The sequence below is a fragment of the Botrytis sinoallii genome, assembly GCF_014898435.1.
Source record: "Botrytis sinoallii strain Bc 23 chromosome Unknown BSIN_016, whole genome shotgun sequence".
NCBI lineage: Eukaryota > Fungi > Ascomycota > Leotiomycetes > Helotiales > Sclerotiniaceae > Botrytis > Botrytis sinoallii.
In genome coordinates this window covers 780,113-803,088 of record NW_024066043.1, presented here as the reverse complement: position 1 = coordinate 803,088, position 22,976 = coordinate 780,113, and the positions used below count along the sequence as shown (strand labels likewise).

At 41.7% G+C, this 22,976-nt stretch overlaps 5 protein-coding genes across 5 annotated transcripts; 4 read left to right on the top strand and 1 right to left on the bottom strand.

Annotated features, from left to right (window-relative positions):
• Positions 1-5,531: 5,531 nt before the first annotated feature.
• EAF02_008590 (uncharacterized protein) lies at positions 5,532-6,727 on the bottom strand (the record flags this gene model as incomplete). Its single annotated transcript, XM_038904638.1, has 2 exons — positions 5,532-6,343; positions 6,397-6,727. The coding sequence occupies 2 exons, from the start codon at positions 6,725-6,727 to the stop codon at positions 5,532-5,534; spliced, it is 1,143 nt and encodes a 380-aa protein (XP_038755695.1).
• Positions 6,728-6,992: 265 nt separating this feature from the next.
• EAF02_008589 (uncharacterized protein) lies at positions 6,993-8,331 on the top strand (the record flags this gene model as incomplete). The annotated part of the gene is made up of 2 exons (XM_038904637.1): positions 6,993-7,672; positions 7,722-8,331. The coding sequence occupies 2 exons, from the start codon at positions 6,993-6,995 to the stop codon at positions 8,329-8,331; spliced, it is 1,290 nt and encodes a 429-aa protein (XP_038755694.1).
• Positions 8,332-13,418: 5,087 nt separating this feature from the next.
• On the top strand, positions 13,419-13,694 carry EAF02_008588 (uncharacterized protein; the record flags this gene model as incomplete). The annotated part of the gene is made up of 2 exons (XM_038904636.1): positions 13,419-13,438; positions 13,496-13,694. The coding sequence occupies 2 exons, from the start codon at positions 13,419-13,421 to the stop codon at positions 13,692-13,694; spliced, it is 219 nt and encodes a 72-aa protein (XP_038755693.1).
• A 2,225-nt stretch (positions 13,695-15,919) lies between these two features.
• On the top strand, positions 15,920-17,295 carry EAF02_008587 (uncharacterized protein; the record flags this gene model as incomplete). The annotated part of the gene is made up of 3 exons (XM_038904635.1): positions 15,920-15,947; positions 15,987-16,103; positions 16,159-17,295. The coding sequence occupies 3 exons, from the start codon at positions 15,920-15,922 to the stop codon at positions 16,638-16,640; spliced, it is 627 nt and encodes a 208-aa protein (XP_038755692.1). The 3' UTR covers positions 16,641-17,295.
• Positions 17,296-17,893: 598 nt separating this feature from the next.
• EAF02_008586 (uncharacterized protein) lies at positions 17,894-21,801 on the top strand (the record flags this gene model as incomplete). Its single annotated transcript, XM_038904634.1, has 4 exons — positions 17,894-19,773; positions 19,933-20,903; positions 20,957-21,070; positions 21,147-21,801. The coding sequence occupies exons 1-4, from the start codon at positions 18,862-18,864 to the stop codon at positions 21,799-21,801; spliced, it is 2,652 nt and encodes an 883-aa protein (XP_038755691.1). The 5' UTR covers positions 17,894-18,861.
• Positions 21,802-22,976: the final 1,175 nt, after the last annotated feature.

Sequence of the window (22,976 nt, the reverse complement as noted above, 5' to 3'; positions counted from 1 at the left end):
CAATTCATCCTACGAGTTCATTGATCTCAGTTTCTGTTGTTGGTGCGCTCTAATTTTCGAGATGTGATTTTTTGATTTACGTTCAGAATTATAGATTTGACACAACGAGGAATTATGTTAATACCTAGGTAACCTACAATCACCGCATCTTCAATTTATTTACAAACCTAGAGGTATCTGACTTCTCTCAGAGTCTCCTGTTTTACATAATTGTATCATCTTTTCTTCGCTTCTCATCTCATCGATGCAGACAAACACAAAGTTATCACACAAACTCAGGGATGATAGGCAAGTGCCAAGTTCTACTTACAATATGAAAATGAAGTATATTACGTTTTAAAATATGTAGAGTTTGGAATCCCACTTTATTATATTAGAATCCTCGACCAAATCTGCTTTCTTTCTTGCTGTTGAGAATGACTTTGGAGGAAACTTCCTTCTGCGGAGATGTTCTATGGTATTAGATCCAAGTCTCTAGGGAGTGGCTTCTTAATGATATTTCATAGCATTGTTTCTAGATGTCATGTTTGATGTTCAATGTGGAGTCTATGCTATATCCTCGGAGTGTTGAATGACTGTTTGTTGTTATAAGACGAGATCTTCCGGAGACTGCGCAGAGATTTTGTGTACCTATGGGATATTCGCGAGTGATTTTATTTGCAGGTTATCCATCAGGACTATTACCCGCTGCCCATACTCTTTTTCTTGGGATCTAAAAAGTTGGGATGGGTTGGTAATTGATACTAAAACTACCGGCGAGTGAGTATTTTTGCTGTCATGGATATCTTGACGCCGCCAAAATAATAATCATGGCTTGTTTGGTATTTCATCTCGTGGAAAGTCACAGGGTGGATGGCTGAGGTTCATGAGTACCGATCGAAGGGTAGTGGGGTTTGGTCAATAATTGGACAATCTCAATTTTGGCGTAGAATCGATCCGTCGTCTTTTCATGCTTGAACATTTTGTACAAGGAAGAAGTGGCTTTATGCACTCGAAATCGGGATTGAGAGATTAGATGAGGGGGAATGTGTGGAGATGGTATTTGAGAGATGGGGGTTGGTTCATGAGTGAATTTTACTGGTGGATAGTGGATGCGGGGAAGTGTCTACCTGGTTGATCTTTCCTGATAGAAGGCTGAGAAGAGAGATTGGGAAAGGAAAGGGGAAGAGGGTAGGAATTCTCCCAAGGCGAGGAGTATAAAAGTCAGGCAGGTGCATCTTGTTGCGTCCCTAAAACAAAAGCAACAAGTTCATTGTTTTCCCCATATGAATAGCGTGATTGGTTAGTTAGGGTTTCAAGAGAGACTGTAGTTGCTACGAATGGAAGCAGATGGAATGAGACGAATTATACATCGTGTGGTAACCATTGTCTTTAGATAATCATCGCTGTCAGTACTTATATTCCCATCTCATTTTATCCCACTCCCATCGCATCTCCTAACACAAATCTACCACCTATATCATTCTTGTGTGCCTGGGTATATCACACATTATATCACCTCTAATCCATCTTTCTCGCCAGAATCGCAAACAGCAAGTTGCATCGCCCATTCTCGTAACCCGTCCTGCTTTTCCTCAGCTGCAACTGCTCATGCTGGGCCAACTGAGATTTTGATGGCAAGAGACGTTTATATATTGAGAGTATGAGGTGAGATCTTGAGAAAGTGGGAAAGGGTTTGTGTAGTATGGAATTGATTCACCACGAGTAGTTAAGTGGTCAAGTACTTGTATCTGAAAGTCTTGGAGAAATTGAATACTGGTAGGGAATTGACAGGTATTTTGTGTTGTAGATGGATTGCGGGGTATATCTAGTTAGGTAAGCATCTGAGTGTGTTTGGGAATGGGTGAGGAGAACGAGCGATCTATCTACTTAAGAAACTGGTGGAGTGATTCTATCCTGGGAGTAAATATGTGAAAGCCCGTTCAAAGCCTTTTCAGAGGAACTGCCTGTCCTTGGAGTATTTCTGATTCGTAGCCAACAAGAATTTCGCGCTCACGCGTTTTTACAAAGAATTCCATCCTTAACTTTCATTCTTGGGATATCGTTGTCTTTCTCGCCAAATTAAAGTATCGTTGTTGTTTTGAAAAATTTTCATCTGATCTCTTGAGGAAAAAGTCCTCGGTTCTTTCACGGTGGGATTTTATCAAATCGATTGCGCAGAATGAAATTCGCCTGTATGAGTACACTGGTTACTTGTTACTTGTTACTTCACAATTGCACAATACTAATGTCTTTGTGGATTTGTATGAATCCTGCCAGCATGGTCTCAAGAAACTTTTCTGTGACTATGAGAGGCCTTTTATTCTGTCCCTCAAAGAAAATTCCGGAAGATGAGGTGGGCTTATTCGCCGCGTAGGGAAGGAGAAAGAAAGCGCAAAGTGTGTATCTTGTGTTCTGCTTGATTTTCCTGGTGACGTAGGAGGACTTGGTTAGTCATGACCACCTATTAAATTTTTCTCGCAGAATAGTGAATGTTAGGTATTCAGAAAATTCCGAACAGCAATATATAAACCAGATAAATTCTGCGGGAGCTGACGATTATCACGTCTATACAAACGACATTTACGAAGTCATGAGGAGAACTTCGCGCCCTCTTGGAGTATTCTCAGATTCACACATATGTGGATTATTGTAGTAGGACTTGGAAATATTTACTTCTGTCTTGTTATGTTACATACGTATGTCAGTTGTGAATGTTTGATACACGGATCGGGATACGGTGGGATTGTTATCGTTTATCTACTCTTACTGTCGCCTTCACTTTTAAATCTGAAGAATTGTACCGTGTTTTTCTTCACACTGTCGTTTATATGAGATATTGATTTATATTCCTTGAAAGCTGCTTTGCTGGAGATTTTTTTTGGTGAATCACATCTGGAATTACTTCTTATGTTGCCTGAGTTTAGTATAGATGCTTGTTTGCCTTTCATTCACGAGGCGAAAGTTCCAAGAAATCTCAAGCTGTTTCGGATTCTGGTTTAGGATGTGTTATGACTTGGGGTGCTTGGATGCTTATATATATCATTGTTGGAGAAATAGTGGGCGGGAGATCGCGCCAGTATCTTGAATTCTGGGGGTGAATTGGTATTAGAGGATGAGCGGCAATTTAAATTCGATGGGTGATTTAGCATAGCCCCTCAAGACAATTATTCACTTTGTCCACGGTTGTGGAAGAAGCAGGTGCCTCTGTAGTGGAGACGCTCCGCTTAGGAAAGATGATAGAGTCTATATAAGGATTACGGCTCAGCTCTCTATACCTTTACATGGCCAACAACAAACGGTATATGAGCCGTTCATGTTTTGGAAGCGTGTAGCATTTATAGAACTATACTGCATTAAGCACCACTCATGAAAGATACGAGCGCTTCCCTGTGCAGGGAAATAATCGTCATTCTCAGTCAAGACAAAAGTGCTTACGTGAATACTTCATTATCACTGTCGTTTTGAATCAATGGCTTTTCATTGATTTCTCTGCTGTCATTATACCACATAAAATACACGATTTCTCAAGACAGAAGATTTAAATATCCTACCATCGGAAAAATCATTTAGTCAATAATTTCACACAATAACTCTTCCGCTCATCGCGGCCCATAGAATCCTGAAGTCCTTAGACTCACAAATTTAAACCCAGATCAGGCCTTTACTTAAGTAAACCTTGGAAGATTCAAGTCATCAGGCTTGTGCGGATAGAAGCGGATGTTGATATTAAGCGAGGGGTAGCAAAGCGGAGGAAATGCACGGAATGTCAGAGTATTATCTAAAGAGCACAACTTTTGCGTTCTTGCGGATCGATAAGTGTGATAATAGATAAACGCTACCAAAGAACTAGGCTAGAAAGAGGGGTGTTGTAGATGATATCTGTATTTGCCAAGGAATTTGATGGAGTTGGGGTGCAAGATGCGGTTTCGATGTCTGTAAATTATGCTTTTATCCTTTTGTTTGGGAATAACAAATACTGTGTTATTGTCCTTGTTGTTTTTGAATTTAATTGTTGCTATGTGATACTCGTTGTCGTCGCTGTCGATGAGACTATCGATCAGTGTGCCCAAAGGAAACTGCGAACGACAAAAATGAACTTGCTTATTATGAAAATCCTGAGACGGGAAGATTGTGACTAGGAGAATGATTCCCGCGGCATTCCTATGCAAGAGCGTCGATGTTTTGATAATAAAGACTTACTCACCGATGACGCTAAAGTCTTTTCACTATCGAGGTTCAAGTCTGCTAAAAGGGTACTCCGCTTTGATTTAACTGTCTGCTGAGAAATGAAACAAGACAAGTATTCAAAATCAGTGTCCATTTAGATCTTAAAGTGACTCCTTGACGGTAAGTCTTATCCATATTTTAACTTGTCTTATATACCTTAACATACCCGTCTCGACACTTCTGAGAACATGAAGTCAAGTAATAAGGACAACGATTGCCACAGCATAGATCTTGCCCAGCTCTGCCTCAACATCATTTTGGTTTGATTTTGTCGGCGAGTTGGCTCACCTCGGGCGTAAAATGAACCATTTCCAGCAGGTAAAATTGAGGGCCTGTGATATCACTCTATCAGAGTTTGATGCCGGCACCATTAGAGAATACTAGCGAAGACCGTACGAAAGGGCCAGCGGAAAATGGCATATTTGTTTCAAAGTCATGTTTTGCGCAGTACATCATCCATAATTCAAATTGAAACTACATTGTTGAATCTTTCTCATCTCTGGCACTAAGTTTTCTCATGAAAAACAAATACAAAGAATAAAGAATTACACCACGTTGATTTTGTAGAATGCGAAATGTTTGAATGGACTGTTGAGTTGCGGTCGGTTTTCCCTGAGAACACGTGATGGCGATCTACCTCTTTGTCATCGTCAAGCTCGGCTGACCATGTCCATTGCAATGTGTGTTTACTCAGGTCTGGAGCAGATTGCAATACTCACATCTCAAAAATACTCAATAAATCATGAAACGTCAAGAATGTGTGTGAAGAAGTGCAGAATGGTTAGGCTCACTTGACTTGGACCTTTTTCTTGACATCCTTCAATATGACCACGAGAGTTAAGCTACCACATCTATGTCATGCAACAGGGTTTCGAAGGTTTCGCGGAATTGATTTGTCGCTCCCAATGACTTGCCAGGAAGACTAACCTTGCCATGAACTGTATTTATTAAGAAGTAACACGATGACGAGAGTGAACCTTCACCGTCAACTTGCCAGCTTTGCATTTATCTAGCTGCTTTTCAATGCGGTTCTCCAAGCAAACGTATCGGAGTACGCAAATTCAACTCAATCGCACGCAGGCGTGGAATATTCCTCTCCTCATAAGCTATTAGCTTGACTAGCCGGGTATTGAAAGTAATGCTTGCACTGATCTTGAACATCCACGTCAAATTTCTGTGGAGGAACAAAAGTACATTGCAAAACCCGACCCCATAACGTCTTCCGCATGCTTCCTGTAAAGCTTTATCAATTGGTAGGTCTAGCTAAGAGCCCTGACTATAATGCAGTATCGTGTAGTCTGCCAGAGTTGAGTTTGTATGTCTTAATCCACAACGAAGCTGGATCTCATCTTTACTGCTTCATCATGGATTTCGGGAAGGGTTTCTGCCTGCTCCAGCCATTTCAAAGCCTCCTCAGTTTGACCCTGAGATTTACATATTGAAGCCATGTTTAACATGCTTAAACCAAATCCACTTTCAGCTGCGACTTGAAACCACTCTTTGGCATAACCATAATCTCGCTCTGACGGCTTCTTGTCCGCTTGGTCACTGTTCTTAGATAGTTCAATAGCACCAAGATTGTGGCATGCTTCAGGCATACCAGCACCAGCCGCTTTGAGTAAATAAACCATCCTATTATCCTCTTCCTCAGGACCTACATGTTTAGAAAGATAAAAGAACGCTGCTGGATGATCTAAGTCTAATGCTGCTTTGCTGAACAATTTCTTTGCAGCCGCTCTATCAGTCTTTTCTAAAATCAAGCCAAGCACGACGAGTGCCTCTGCAGCCCCTGGAAAATGTGGTGAATTTTCTCCACCAACAGCCTTTTGCAGCCAATCTCGAGCTTCCTTTTCCCTTCCTTGACTGTATAGAATTTGACCAAGAAGTCCCATTGCTTGAACATTGCCCTCTTTCTTGGCTAAAATACCTAAACGTTCGAGAAAAACTGTAAACCTTGCTGTGTAGAGCTTATTACTATGAAAAGCTTCTGATACAACCTCTAACGTGGCTGCTGGGTCTCCCATAGCTGACGCTGAATCTAGCAACACTCTTGCTAGACGTTTTTGTGCTTGTTCCCGGCATCTCCCCATAGAAATAGATAATTGAGTCACGTCAGATGCCGTGATACCATGCTCTATAAAACATCAGTAAGCTATGTAAGCTGCGAAGAAGAAGAAAACACCTTACTATTGCAAATACCAGTCTCCCAACCTTGGTTCGGATTTCCATGTAGATTCTGGTAGTTCTTTAAGAATTCCATGGCTTTATTAGGTTCGACAGTCAGAACTCCAGCTTTATGGTCCGTTTCAAGAATAAACATCGGTGGAAGAGCTTCAGGAGTGTTGATTGGCACCCTCTTCCGTATGATCACTGGTTCAGTAGCATTTCTCTTTGCTAATATCTGCTTTCTTGAAGGTTTGATATTGACAGCGAACAACCTTGGAGTGGTATGAAATGACCTTTGATTTAATAGTCTGAGACCATGTTTTAAAGGGAGCATTGCTCGAGGATTCGACATGTTAACATTCGTGTATAAAATATCAAATATCAATCAATGAAAAGCCTGATATCAACATAAATCACAAGCTTGATGAAGCAAGAATGACCAACCGTCTGCGTTTCTCGATTATCGGAAAGGCGGTGAATCCGATAAAATATCAATGTCATAGCGCTCCCCGGCACTAAAGAAATCTCAAAGATTTTTTTACAGGTTTGTCCTACACCCAAGGCCCACTCACACCTTTAACCGTTATTTAAAGTTCAATCCAATACAGGTTTTCTGTATGTTCGCCAGAATCTTTAAAACGTCTTCGAAAGAGGATCTTCAGGCGGACGATCCATTGACTCCTAGTCAGCAATTGCGCGACGAAAGTAGAAGAACTAGAAGTATGGTTACTACGCGGGGTAGAGCTCGAGAATTGGCAGATAGTCCCTCAGTGAACGGAGATGGAGATTCTATAATCATCGATGAGGGCACTCCAGTTCCAAAAAGGAGAGGGCGACCGCGCAAATCGCTTCCTCTTGAAGATGATGAGGTTGCTGCCACTCCACGACCTACGAGGAACTCGAAAAAGGTGTCGGCACAGGCAAGCGAAGAAGAAGCAACACCAATACAGTCACCGCAAGTAATTGAAGAAATACCCAATTCTGCAGAAGAATCAGAGGATGCGCAAATCATCGAGGCAGATGAGGAGGTAGTTAAGACATCAAAAGCCAATGGCGATGTCTCGACCCTTTCGAAAATCACTACCACTGTTACAACGCCAGTTGCGAAGAAGCATAAGCGATTCGATAGCGCAGAGCCTGAGCCTGAGCCAGTGAAAGAAGAAAAATCCGAAAGAATTGAAGCTGAAGAGGAGGAGGACGAGAGTAGCGATGACGATGCCCCAGAGGAAGTAACAACAAATGAGGCTGCGAAATCCGCCAAAGAAAAGGAAAGAGAAGCAACAAAAGCGATCGAGGAGTATGTTGATTGTGATTTCTGCCTAAATGACTTGCTAACGTGATTCCAGGCAAGAAGCTGTCTCGAAGAAGAAGCGCCAGGAGAAAGCCGCAAATCTTAAACGTCAAGCAGAGATCTCTAGTAAGAAGCGCAAGTTAGATGTTGCATCCGCACAAGACGAAATGTTACCCCCCGCTCAGAAATCGAAGATTGAGGTCACATCAACCACCGAAAAGGCGGATGTCGATATGGACGAGGAATCAAATACTTTAGAGGGAGAAGGAACGGCAGATGGACGACTGGACTCCGAGGACGACATTGAAGAAATTAACAGAACTTTCGCAATCCCCGGACAAGTTCCACTTCCAGATCTTCTGCCGGCCGAATTTCTAGAAGATGATGATGTTGATAGCCCAGAACCTGGCCGTCTCCATTCAAGCCTACCCACAAGATCTGTCAAGCCAGATAAATTACGTCGCCTTCTGGAGAAGAAGCCGAAGGATAAACGGGTTGGTTCAACTACATTCAGAGTTGCGGAAACCCGAAATCCACTTTTACCTCCTAAAGCATCAAATCAAGCACGCTCGCTAAAGGAATCGTGGTTACAAGGTCGGGCAGGAACCAAGATCAAGCCAAACCGTAAGCCCTTCAGCCAAGGTTTTATCAAGACCAAGAAATAGAGAGGAAACTGTTCTGGCGATTGCGGCGGTAATATCGAGGGGATTGGCTTATGTGCGGCGTCATTTATTTTGCTCACTGTCGAGGTTTTAAGTTTGAGAGGCTCTCAAAATGTCTAGATGACAGACACCAAAATAGCAGAATATGAGAAAAAATGGGGGACGAGAACAATACGGAGGAAAGACTGATGAGGGGATCATGCGGCGGAGGAGACACTACAAAAGAGAATGATCACTCCGAAGAGGTCAGGGTCTGAAGATAGAATATTGGTGTTTGGCTAGGGTTGGCGCATCTGAACAAAGGATTATTGAATGATTCCCAACTTTCTTGAAGAAAAAATTAGTAGCATGGAAGTCTGGAGAAATAATTCAATTCGAAATGATCTTCCACAACCTATTGAATCTCACGATGCTACCTGCTCCTGAAATCATATGTCTTTTAAATTGTGATTATAGATCCCGCAATGCTTCATAAAACTTGAGTAATCTCTCAAGCCTCTTATTGTTCACGCCAGTGCAAATTCGTTGAATGTCCTGATTGCAGAATTAACGCAGTGATTTAGTATTATTCATATCAGACTGGCAGCTAGTGGAAGAATGGTAAGTGGTGTGAGAGGGAGGATGGGAGGAGGAAGGGCAAAGAATGGAGGGAGGGAGGGAACAGGAAGGGAGGGAAGGAGGATACCGTCTTACTCACACTGAAGCCGTATAAGCCCGCGAGTTTTCGTGCATGGCGATCGCATCGTCATTGAAAAGTCCCCATTTCTATCGAAGTCTGGTTGCCGGGAGATGAAATGATGCCAATTGTGTGAAGATGGTGGATTGATAGGTATTGAGATGGAAAAGGACCGGGAGAGAATGGGAACAGAGAGAACTAAATCGGTCTTCTTTCTTGAACTCGAGCGGGTCTCCTTTTGAGATTGGTTCATTGAGACATGCGTGCAGGATGAGATCATAAATCTTATATAAATTCGCGCATGTAACGTTAACAAACGAAGTCAACTCATGAATGCTTTCCGCTGTGTAATGTAGGATAATGTAAGATTGGATCCATTTTCTCACTCTCAACAAATTCTCCTAGCTTTTTCATCTCAAAAGTAGACATCTATCACCTACTGTTCATACTGAAGTTATTGTGGTTATAGTGATCAGTGCAAAGCGCCCTTTTTTTGTTGTAAAAGAATGGATAGGGAAGGAAAAGTCAAGGGTTAGGTTTAGGGTTGATCATTCTACAATATTGTGTTTCTAAACATAGTAATTTTGGTTCGTAATGCCTTCTTTCTCGACTGTGTCTATTTTCCAATCCTCTCCTACCTTCTCCCATTGTCACGAATAAGGTCAATCGGCAGTCATTCAGCTCCCGCTCGGGCACCGCACGCTTCCGCGGGTGGGCCGAACACATTCACCGAGTCCGAAGTGCTTCGGCGTAACTATAACTTCAAATTACACTCAAGCTAGATTCCATATATTACAAGAACAAAATTCATTCCTCTGGTAGAAGTATGTTTGGTCTTTGTTTTGGGTTCAGAAACAAATAAAACATTCGGCGCACTGTCTCGTGCGAGCGAATTCGTCACTTACCGGTTTTTGCATCATACAGGGGCTCGCCTATAACCAGCTAGACCTTAAATGTCTTAGCATTTCTATGATATGGAGTCGTTACTATATCTGCCGTTTGCTGGTATGGAAACATAATTTCAAGTAAAATCGAGGACAGTTCTTCCGGGAGGCTACCTTTTCAAAGTTTCATCCCGCATGCACACGAGCCGAAAATTCCATTCATGGCTAGTCATCCTCTGGTTTATATGGCTTGGTGGGTGATCAGGTACAGCAGGTCGGAGAAATTTGAACTGCGGATGGCAGAGTTTCAATATTTTTTTGATGAAGCAAACGTAGTTGAGAGACTATCGTCGGCCTGTTCACTAAGCATCAATATTTAATCTATAATAATAACCTCACATAGTAACATTCCGTTTATTGATACTCGAATCAGCTATTTCGATCTAAACTACTAGTGATATTTTTGATATTTAAATCTCTAATTTTTCATAACGATATTATTCTCTTCTATTTATAAATAGAAAAGTATTCATATTAGAGTTTCGAATCATCGATTTCTTTAGAAAACCTAGAAAAGAATTACAAATTTTGAGAAAGAAATTCGAGGATTTGAAAATCTGAAAATTTCATAAAAGTAAAAAATTGTTAGTAATATTAAAACTAGAAGATCAGAATTTCATCTTTTTAAAAAAGCTATAGCCTGAACTAGCGTATAATAGACCCCAAATACCAAGCTTTTGAATCAGTTGTGGTGTTAATTCATGGAATGTCCTATATGAGATTATTGTGCACAGGTTATCATCGTCAAATCTATTATGATTACTCAAAATTTATTACATTTACAATCATTGAGTTTCACACATCTTTCAATCATTCGTATAGCTTTCTAAGCGTTCAACAATCTTCAAGTACAAAAGACTACTTTCCCGATTGGTTGCGCTATCCAACAAATATTCGCAGTGGCTTGAGAAACTGGAAATCTTATAGGTCATCGAGGCGTTTCAACAAACGTTGACTCGCAATCTTGTAAAATGCTAACCTCATTCATGTAGCTTCTCACAAGCGTTATGTACAAACGGAAGAAAACGTAACGGCGATGCATCTTGGATGCATACAAATCACAAACACCCATTCGCAACAATGGGAATTCTCCACCGATTAGGTGTCTTATATTTGATTGGCCACGAGGTTACTGGGTCTATTCCCATAAGAAACGTGCTGTTACTTACCACAGGGCTATTCATGAACACAACCAAACATCAAATTTATTTTTTCGTGGAATTTGTTCATATGGCTTATGATTTGGAAAAGGGGGCATCAATGGTTGAAAGCTGAGATAGTTCATCGGTGATGTTGGAGATGATGGGATTAAGTTGCGAAGATATTTGTGATCTTGAGATGATGATCAAATTGAACAAAATGTAGATTATTGTGTACTTTTGTGAACAATGATGAAATTGGTAAAAGAAAATGTATCCATAATCTCGCCAGAGTGAAATCACTATGAGACATCGTATTCGTCTGCATGAAGGGATTGGATAGGATCAATATATCAGCCATGGGTGTAACTCAAACTTACCATCAGCCAATTTGTTGAGCTTTTTTTGCTTGCTCGACACTGACGTCAATCGAAAGATCAAGTTTGCTACAGTATGATCCAGCGAATTCGTGATTATCGATCTTCAAACTTGTGCTTAACATATCATCAACCTCGATAATAGTCAACAGTCAAACGGAATGTCAATACTTGAAATGACTCTCAAAAGACTATTTCCTGCACGTGGCTCGAGGGCCGACTGTTGAAAGCTCCTGTGCGTTTTCCCTAGCAACCAGCAACATGGTTTTTACCATAAAGTCTGATTCTTGGCCTCGAAGCTTCCCGGAACAATACATGCACATGCTCTTTGGCATCTAACCGAATGCATTACGACAATGAAAAGTTTCCTCTGATCACTGGAACCGTTTGGCAGCTACCGCAATGAGGGTTTCGGAGCGCGTTAGTCTTTGGAAGGAAAAAATGAGACGGAGCTGGCTATTAAGCTTCACCTTTATCTCTTCCCATTTTTCAGCTAATGAAGTGAGTATTTTCTCCCCGGTGTTTTCTACCAAGTTAATATTTTAAAGATTACCACTCCTTAACTTCATTAATATCTCTATAAACTTCACTTTCCTCTGGCCTCTGGGATCGACAAACGCCTGCCAGAAAACTCGGCACCTCATCTTTATTTTCTCAGCCCTAGCTTCAGCTCTATGGAATACGAGTTCAATATAATATGAAAGGTGAGAGAGCGCATAAAATATAGCATGGGGGAAAGGTAGCTTAAGCTAAAGACAGCTAGACCCGCCAGACAGATTCTTCTTCGGCACTGAATCGAAACGGATTCTGCCATAACGTCTAGCTATGCTAGCTCCATCAGACAATGAAAGTTTGAGGCACAGATGAAAAGGTGACTTGTCATCTTCAACCTTCCATCTCAAATACATCTAGTCTATTTTGACCTGCATGAGGAATGGGCTCACGTCAGCTGGACATGGATATGTTTGTGTTTACAACTTTGTTTCGAAGCAATGAGAAGAGAAGACACTCGATTGGCCTCGAAATAGCCGCAAAGAGTTCAACATGAAGAAGAGTGGCGCAAACGGAAAGGAAAGAGACTCCAACAAGGAATGATACTTCATAATAAGTTTTCAACATCATTAGAAACACACGTATATTTTAAAGGTAAAGTCTTGCGATGGATTGTATCCTGCAACACAAAGAGGGCTATACACAGCTAGTTTACACTTGAGCACGCTCCGAGACTCTGACGGAGGATAAAAAGAGGTGCGAGATTAATCAATCCATTGTTATTAGTTGACGAACTGCGGAAAATTGGAATGCTTGCTGAGCACTCGTACAAATATTCTCGAGAAGAAACGATACAAAGCCGGAAAACTTGAGGAGATATCAATGAAATTGATAATTGCCGGTAGCAAACAATAGTTACGTGAGATATGAACTACACAACTTCATCTCACGAATTATCATGTTGAAAGGCAAGTCCGGAGAAAATCCAAGCCATCAGTTCTTCGCAATGAAAGTGAAGTCGGGATGAGATCTTCGCTAATGGACGACTTCAATACTAGACCATGCATATGCATCTATCTACCTTTCGCAAGACCATCCTCGTCTCAAACAAAACTAGCATTTTATGCCATGATGTTGAACTTTCCTAATTCTGGACATCCAAATTTTGAAGAAAATGATGGACTCGATCCTCGATAGAAGGGCACAGAAGGAAGGGAAATCACGGAAAATCACGGAAAATCATTCGTAATTGAGCACGTCACACGTTACTGATTATATACGCATTCAGCAGGAAGAAAAATTAGTCGATAAATAATCCCCTACAGTCCTGGTTGCAAAATAATGTGCCTATTTTAAGCAACTTGAAACGCTATATTTGAAATGAATTGGGGGTGATCTATCAGTTCCAAGCTCGGTATCGTGGTGCAATGTCGTGGCACTATACCACGGTTCCCAAGTTATAATGCGATGGACTCATGCCAGGTAAGATTATCACATCTTTAAGTTTGATCTCCAGAATGATACTGAATAAAGCTAAAGCAAGGCGAGGAAACCGGATTCTGGTAGTAGTCTTAAATCTACAACCACGATTTATGGAAAGACTCCAGAATATTTCCTAGTAATATCATTGGATGATGGAGTTACACCTGTTCATCCGAGTTCTATGTGCATTCATTCCTGCATCTTGCCTCGATTTATCAGATATCCTTTGCATTGGTTATACAAGATCCTTGCTTGATCACCTGTCTACGCGAATAATTCGCGTTCTTCCTACTAGGCAGCCACGCCACAAGTCTCTACAGACCCTGTTTCTCACTTAGTGGTAACCAAATACAGGAATTTTGCTTTCTGAGTCCACCAATAACTTGAGAGCAATACAGAAAATCATACTTGGAGACACAGGGCTGTGGAAGATAGATTGACCCTGTTCGAGGATGCCGACATCCTCGCAAGGATGATGAATGTCGGAATACTTTATTTTAGACAACGTAGCATATTGATTGTAAGAGTAAATTTTGATAAAACCTTTATTGAATGACCGCAAGTGCGAAGGCATGTATGGTATTCATCGTTACATACATAAGGATTGGTTGAATGGTACTTAGATACTAGGCTGTCTTGTTACATCGTATAACATCGTCCGGACATCGTAAAATACATACCATGTCAGGATATACATGATACTCCATTAGAAAGTATCTCTAAACAATACTTAGATGATCAGTAATGACTAATCAGGCAGGCAAGTGTTTCCGCATTGCTTAACGAAGTTGACAGGCGAGTAGTCCAAGCCTAGTAAGTGAGTATCCGGTAATTTTCAAACACAGAGGCACTGGCTATCTGTTAAATATTCATCTATATTCTATAAGCATGCACTTGCATTGTTTGCACAAACAGCACTTATTATTTCTTCAGCCATCCCAGAATACGTTTTCGCGGGTGAAGCTAGCTTGAGATTTTTCATATTATACAAGAGATAAGAGCCTTCTGTCTATGAAATTGTTGAAAGAAATACACATTTCCTTTTCCGCAGCGTCATGTCGGTAAATCATCGCTACTGCTAGCGCACAATCAGTACTTAGAAGACTGGCATGAATTAGATCAATTGACCAACTCGAAGCATGAGGGTTTGTGCTTACTTTCCATGTAGCAAATAACTTTGCCATGTTCAAGATAGAACACGCCGATAAGTTCTGCTACTTCCTTTTGACTCAGCTATTTTCATCACTCATACTCACCGAATCTGATTCTATCTTACGTGTACACCAGCTGTCCAAGTAGCAGATGATTTATCAACATCAAGCACAACGTACTTGAATCCACACGAAGCCATGGCCACTCTCCTCTATCGCTCGCTACATTCCCATTCGAGGGAGTTTCCTTGATGCTTGGTTGCCAGATACGTCGGAAGACCTGTGGTCAGCTCGTGCTGGGCCCAATCACATTGCGGTTCCCTTTGAAGCTGAGGTGGAACTTGGAAGATGTACACAATATAAGCTCCCGCAGAGAGGAAACAAGAACTGATGAGACTTTCTCAATTGACGAAGTCGATGCTTTCAGTATCCTGTCATCCAATGGAAGTAGTGATGACTTACGACAGAGAAAATCAATGTCTCGAATTCGTCACTGTGTTCGCAATGGCAATCGCCTCAAGTTATACAATCAACTAAGTTGGGGCCATGTCGATGATAAGTACCATCTCAAAGAAATATTGAAAAAAAATCTCGTTATCCATCAAAAGCTTGATTAAATTTGGCATTCATCGGACAGGGGATTCGTGACCCGTTTGCTACCTCTACCTGATGCCTCCTTATCTTCACATATGTGTCCTATCTGTGTGACCGTCCACAATCACCACCCAACAGCCACTTAAACTCATTTCCAAATAGGGACCAACAGATTTTAAAGGAAACAAGGTTGATAGACAGTACCTGTGGTAACCTACCTAGTTAGTTTCGGGACTGAGTAAGCAGAGTATTGAGAAGTAGCATAACATCGCCACTACAAGATCATTTATCACTTGACAATTCAACTTGACTCAGAGACAGTAGAGTTAATGTAACCATGGGATCCAACTTCATTTTTCTGTAGAATTGACTGTTCCGTCAAAGGGGTTGAATGGTCTAATGGGATATTGGATGTTCGCAAATCATATAAGTGGTGATGAGTGCTCTTTTCAGATCATAATGTTCAGATCAGCTACTCCACCGAGACTTCTGCTACACTACAATAAGATATCTCAACACTTTTACAACCTGTTTCACTTCCAACATTTCTGATTCAAAATCGTCATGGCGAGCCCCATTCAAAAAACCTCACTATTTAACTGCAATAAATGTTTCAAGACAATTACAGCCAAGCACAACCTCAACACTCATACACAAATTGTACACAAGAAATTAGAGATGTGCCCTATCTGTGGCCGCGTGGTGAAGAATCTGGTGCAACATAATACCAGATACCATGCATATGTCAGCAAAGGAAGACGCCAGTGCCAATACTGTTTGAGATGGTACATACGGATTTGCAGGCATAAATGCTCTCGGCAAAGCCGCCGGAGTTTATACGTACCAAGAGCTTGTGCGCCGCTCCGTACCACAGAAGATCTTGAGCCATTGCAAGTTTTTTTCATCAACAGTTTCCCAAAGTATGTATATACAAGCAAGCTTTAGCAACAATTCTCTTTGTCTAACATGCAATAGACCGTCTTCCGAGCACTTCCATCCTATCTCCACAGCATTCAACGAGCAGATCACTACCCTTGCTGTCTTTGAACAACACCGATTCCACAAATCAGACTTCAAATCCCGAATCATCTTGGAATGACGCCTCGTCACCATTTAAACGGGCACGCCTAGACTTTTTGATGGATATGATGGTGTCATTGGACCCAACGATGGGTTCGCCTGAGCTGTTGTCGACGTATCCAGACGGTATTAATGATACCATCTCGATATCTTTAAGCTCGATAGTATACAAAAGGGGGATCACGTCAACCTCTTCGACTCAAGAAACGTTAAGTGTTGATTTGCCAGATCATGACGTTCCAATTCCCAGTATAGAATTTTGCGATGCAGATCACCCATCTGCTGAAGAGACACCAATTGCTGCGTATGGGTTTGATTGGATGACGTGGGAGGAGTATACCAGTTGCGATTTTAATACGCTAGAGAAGTGGTTATGATTTGGGCATAGATGGAGTTAATTCGATTGTGGATATGTATCATCAATATATGAGGAGCAGATCGCGGGATCAGGTACTGGTCGTGTATCGCTAGCAAATCAACTGCTTCTAAGTTTACATCTGGCTAATTCCACCGCCAAATACTATCTCTGATTTTGATATGACCCAAACATATCAGTATTCAATCAAGCTTATCATTCCTCCACATTCACTCTTATCTTGACCATCATTTGAGTTTTCAAACCTGAACATGCATCCACATCCACATTATTGCTTCTGTTCGGCGTCTGAGATCCAAAGCCAAATGAATCAAGGAGACAAACACCTTGCCGCCCTCAGCTGATATGTGGGAGAAATAACTTTACACATGCCGAATTCTTTGCAAGGCCCGGTGTGACACTCCTGCTCGCTACTTAAGTGCCGGTATGATTAGTTCTCGATTGGCGTGTTTATAGACCAGGTAGAAGGAGTGTTGGTGGACAGTAAGAAAACGACTTTATTTCAAGTCAAAATCAATGGTGCGAGGTTCCAGTATTGGGTTCAAAATTGATGCTGGAATTAATAAATGTTGACAGCTTCATCAGACACGCGACAGATATGAGGAATTGATTTATATTTCTTAATGAGATAGATGGTTATATATGTACAGAAGAGAGACACAAGGATTAACAATGAAGTGAATAATTTTGTAATCGTTCGTTTAAACATTCTGGAAATATCAATTTCCCAGCTTCAAGCTACACAACAGCCTCCTCGTAACCTTCCAGCCTTGTCCCCAATATTAACCTCCCATATACAGATTTGCCAGAAGACTTGTTGACCAAGAGTCCAGTCCTATCAGTATTCGGCCATAGAAGTAAAGTTTAGCAGAAGTGCGACTTCGAAATTGAGTACAATAGTCAGAGTAAAGACGTTGGATTAAGGTTGATGTCCGTGGAGCGCGGCTCATCTCGCCATCAAACCACGGCATTGACTCGTTTAGGTCGCCTCGTGGAATTGAAAGACAGAGTTGGTTTCATCTGATCTCTCCTGTGTGCCATAATCGAGTGCCGAATGCAATCTTGTGGCCCTCCGGAATGTTGTGTTTGTACTTGTGTCTTGGATTCCGCATTCGCTTCGCGTCTGTGGCTTAGTCATGGCTTCGTCAGCATTGTGATCGTAGTAGCACGTGCGTGATCGTATTTTAAATTAATCTTGACCACACCACACCAAAGACTCTCAACATGAAACATTTACTGTGCTTGAGATCTGCATGTATACAATTCTTCCCTATATTACTGTTTTTATTAAGCTTTCCATAGCCTAGCATGCATCTACACAGTGTGTAATCCCCCTCCACTTCCAAGGATCACTGTTTCGTGGAAGCCACCCTACATTCCCATATGTACCGACATTGTCCCAAAATGACACGGGACCGATCAATCACTGTTCAAAAACCATTCTTCGGCTGGTCTTAGCGAAATGTCCTTTGATTATCTATCATGCACAAATAACACGATATATATCACCAAGTCACGCAGAATCATAGAGATTTGATCTTCAGTTGCAGCAGTCTGCGAACTTCGTGTTGTTTTCATCAACATGTATCCAGCGATATATCTTGGTTTCAATCTTGGATTTTTGTATAGCGAAATCGCGAGAATTACGACAGTTCACCTGTTTCTCCGGTGATTCCGCAAGTTCCGAACAGCTTTTACGAGGTTTACTGTCGATAAGATTTAAGCTTTTGCAGATCACTAAACGAGGCAGGTGGAAGCTGCGGGGTTTTGAATTACTTTAATCTACTCTACCCTAATTGGCTTTTGTGATATTAGTATATTACTAGAGCTCTATAACTTTCGTCCGTAGATTAGCTGGCAGGGAAGTTCATTTTTCAAATCTAGGTCATTGAATTTCATCTATCGAATCCTCTACAACAACCATATTAAATAGAACTGCCAGTGCCATTTTAAATTAGGATCCACTTTTCTGAATGTCCATTCGTATGTACACAAGCTAAATTCCCCTGCTCAACATTCTATTTGCGCTCCAACTACAGTGTTAGGATCAACATGCTTAATTGGTCTCGGAGAAGCAATGTAATGATGCCTTAAATCTCTTAACACTCTTTATAAGTTCAGATAAAGGCGTTTTGTTATTGCTATTTCCATAGGCTTCATTCCTATAAAGTTCATGCTGACGGTCTCAACTCATCGTTCAAAACATTGGCACAACTCAAATCATGTTTGTTCTACACAAGGTCATTGGACTGTCTAGTATTCTATTCACGGCAGTCTCTAGTCAATATATTTCCCTCAACTCTGGTGATTTGAACGCCAGACTGAATTCATCGAGCCAGACACTTGCATCTTTGATCCCAAAGTCCTTGACTACATTCGATTTCTCCCCTTTTGATCTTCTCTCACAAAGAAACGAAAATGGCAATTATCATGTTGGCGATATTACACTCAGGTATCGACCTGTTGGATCTACTTCATGGATCGGTGTCGATTCCGCTGCAGCTAGAAATGCGGTGACTTCCACTGGTGCCACTTCCGCAAACCTCGCACCAACCCTACCATCAGGAATTCCTTTGAACATCACGAGAGTTTGGTCTGCTAGCGGGGCAGATATTAATCTCAACTTCACTATAACCAATAAGGGTAACACCAGTATTGAAATCGGAGCACTTGGATTCCCTATTGAGTTTAATAGCATCTTCACAAATAGGACAGCAGTAGATACTCAGCAAATGTGCTCCCTCGTGGATCCAAACATTGGCCTTGACGGTGGCTATCTACGCGTGACTCCATTATCTGGAACGGGTCCAGCGCTTGTAGTGACACCATTGGGACAAACACCCCTCGAAGGATGGCGATTTTTGGAAGAAGATCCCGACACCGCACTTTCCTATCAAAGCCAAACATTTGAAGGGTTCTATTCTTGGGAAACTTACACTCTAGCATATACTCAGAATGAATGGAATGGTACGAGCCCTTGGAATCCCGGTACATCTGTAGTGCTCGCGAAAGGCCAATCGATTACCAAGGGATTGAGATTTTCTAGTTCAAGTAGTATCAGCAATATCGAAACCACTGTAGCAAACACCGGAACTCCTGTTGCTATTGGTATACCGGGATATATCATTCCCCAGGTAAGTGATGTTATTTCCACCTTCAACCTCCCATTCCCATGACCCAATCATTTTGGATCTTTCATCTTATGTGTATATTTGACACATCCCTGATGAAGCTCTGTTCCGTTCTTTTATATGACATTGAATCGTGGCCAGATATGTTTTGACACTTAACAGGATCTCACAGCTCAATTGTTCTTGCAACACAATTCACCTGTCTCTTCCATTACATCAACTCCTGCTGGAGCCTTCACATTTACCGCTACAGGAACTAATAAGTACAATCTTACCCCTGGCTCCTCTGCATTTGGGAGAGTGCGAGTAACAATTACATATTCTGATGGTCTTGTACAAACGGTGAACTATGCCATCACCCTTTCTGCACCCTCGGCCATATCTAAGCTGGGCACATTTCTAACAACAAAGCAATGGCTTTCCAATACCAGTGATCCCTTTGGTCGAGCACCATCCGTCATATCATACGACCGTTCAGTTGATGCTCAAGTCCTTCAGGACCCAAGGGTCTGGATCGCTGGATTGAGTGATGAAGCCGGAGCCGGATCTTGGCTCGCTGCAACAATGAAACAAGCAATTTCACCCAATGCAGCTGAGGTGACTAAATTGGAACAATTCATCACAAAAACACTATGGGGTGTTCTTCAGAACTCTGACTATAGCGTCAAAAAAAGTGTCTTTTACTACCAACCTGGTGCTATTTCCTACAATTATCTATCCTCGATTGATTGGAGCAATTGGTGGAGTTGGGACAAACCGACTGCGTATGGTACCGAGAGAACCTACGATTATGTTCATGTTACTGCTGCTTATTGGGCTCTCTATCGTGTTGCTAGATTTTATCCAACGCTTGTCACTCAGCAGACATGGCAATGGTACTTGAATCAGGCTTATGAAACTATTATCTATGCTACCGGTCCGAATACGGATTATGTAGATGTAGGATTGATGGGCGAGACTGTTTGGGGATATGTTTTGCAGGATTTACAAAATGAAGGGAATACTACTGCGGCGAATGCGGTTGTAGCTGCGATGAAGACAAGAGCAGATTTGTGGGATAGTGAGGCTGTTCCTTTTGGGAGTGAGATGGCTTGGGATTCTACTGGGCAGGAGGGGGTTTATTATTGGTCCAAGTAAGTGATATGACATCCACACCTGATTTTCGCTAATCCATTTGGACTTCCAGCTATTTCGGCTTGACAGCTACAGTCACGAAGACAATTAATACCATCTTGGGATACATGCCCACGGTAAGCCATTGGGCCTGGAATGGCAATGCGAGAAGATATTGGGATTTCATGTAAGTTTAACCAGACTCTCCACAATCCGATTCCAAACTCTCAACACCACAGATGAAATTAGCTAACAAACAAAAGCTACGGAGGTAAAATAATGCAATTCGAAAGAATGGGTCATCATTATGGATCCGGTCTAAATGCCCTACCACTACTATCACACTTCGAACAAAATCCCTCTCAAACGTATTTGCTTCGAGTCGGATACGGCGGAACAAACGGTCCATTATCTAATATCGACCATGAGGGCTTCGCATCAGCTGCTTTTCACACATGGCCAGATACCATGGCTTGGGACGGATACAGCGGGGACTACGGACCGAATTTCGTGGGTTTGTCATTAGGATCTGGTGTCTATGTTGTGGATGATGCGGTATTGGGTCTTATTGCTTTTGGGGGTACCCTCTGTGGCTCAAACACTTCATGGAGTGTAGAGCCAAGAGATGCGGTGAGGAGGAAAGTGTATATTGCACAGCTGGGGTTTAAATTTGAGGTTGATGCGGCGGCTATTGAAAGTTTGAAGTATGAGGATGGTAAGGTGCAGATTAGTATTGTGCCGAGTGTGGAGGCGGTGAGTGGGATGGCAAAGGCGAGTGAGACGATTTTGAGAGTTACGAAGATGGCGCAGGTGGGAGGGACGGGGAAGGTGGTTGTGGATGGGTTGAGTGCATTGAGGGGGGGTTGGAAGGTGGATCTTAGAGAGGGGAGGGTGAATGTAGCGGTGGGGTTTAAGTAGGTGGCTAGTGGGAGATGGGTAGTTACTCTTCAATGTATGTTGACTGCATGGAAGAAAGTAAATGAGCATGGAGTTAGTGCCGTTAAGTAAAATCTTGCATAGAAGAGAAGATTCCATTATCATGGATCTATTTACACATGGATTAGGAGGCGAGAATTAATTGATTGAGAGCGTAATATCTTCGGTGCTTAGTAATGGACTTACTACTACTCAGGTGCTGAGAAATAATTTCAACCCCTATTTACGCTTGGGAAACCATTCGCATAATACACTGATGCATAGTTCGGGAGACGCCACTGACCTATATATACATATGTCCATTTTTATATGACACACTGCTGTTATCGTATACTTACCATTATGATATTCTCTGATCAAACGCTCAATCATATTCCTAGTCCTATATCTCCATCTGTTTTAACTGTTCTAATCTCCTCCACTCCATTCATTACATTCTCTAAGAAAACCAACGTGAGAAGATTTAAATAACCAAACCCCCCCTCCCCCTAAACACATACCCAAGTACACAGTAAACCATCTAGACCCCCCTCTACTCTACAATAAATTACTTATCTCACCATATTACATTACAAATCCCATTTCTACTCCCCATTTTCTACTCCCCATCTTAATCCCCATCCACCCAACCACTCTAACAATCCCACCACATATCCTCATCCTCCAGGAATACAACAACACAGACACGATTACTCATTCTCAGTCCAACATCTCGAGATAATATTCTCACTTGACTCCACTCCATCCAACCCATCCCATCCCAACCCAACCCAATCAATCTCGCCATTCTCAAGATATTTCCCCTCCTTCCTCCCCTCCCATTTCTACTCCCATTTGTTCTCTTGAATCTGTATATAAATAAAATACATAAAATCAATCCTCACTCCAATTATAACTACCTACCTATCATCTGAATATATTATAAACTCCATCATCACACTGCTAACTAACCCATTTCCCAGAAAATCGAGTGATCATCATCATCATCATCACACAACACAGCATACAACTACATAGACTATATAGACTACACCCCCTCTAATTCCCTTCCCTTCCTTCCACACTAGAAAAATTATCCCACCATGTATGTATACATCTCGTGTATATCCGATTCACGTTGTGAGTTATATTATATGTGCAATGTATAGTGCATAATA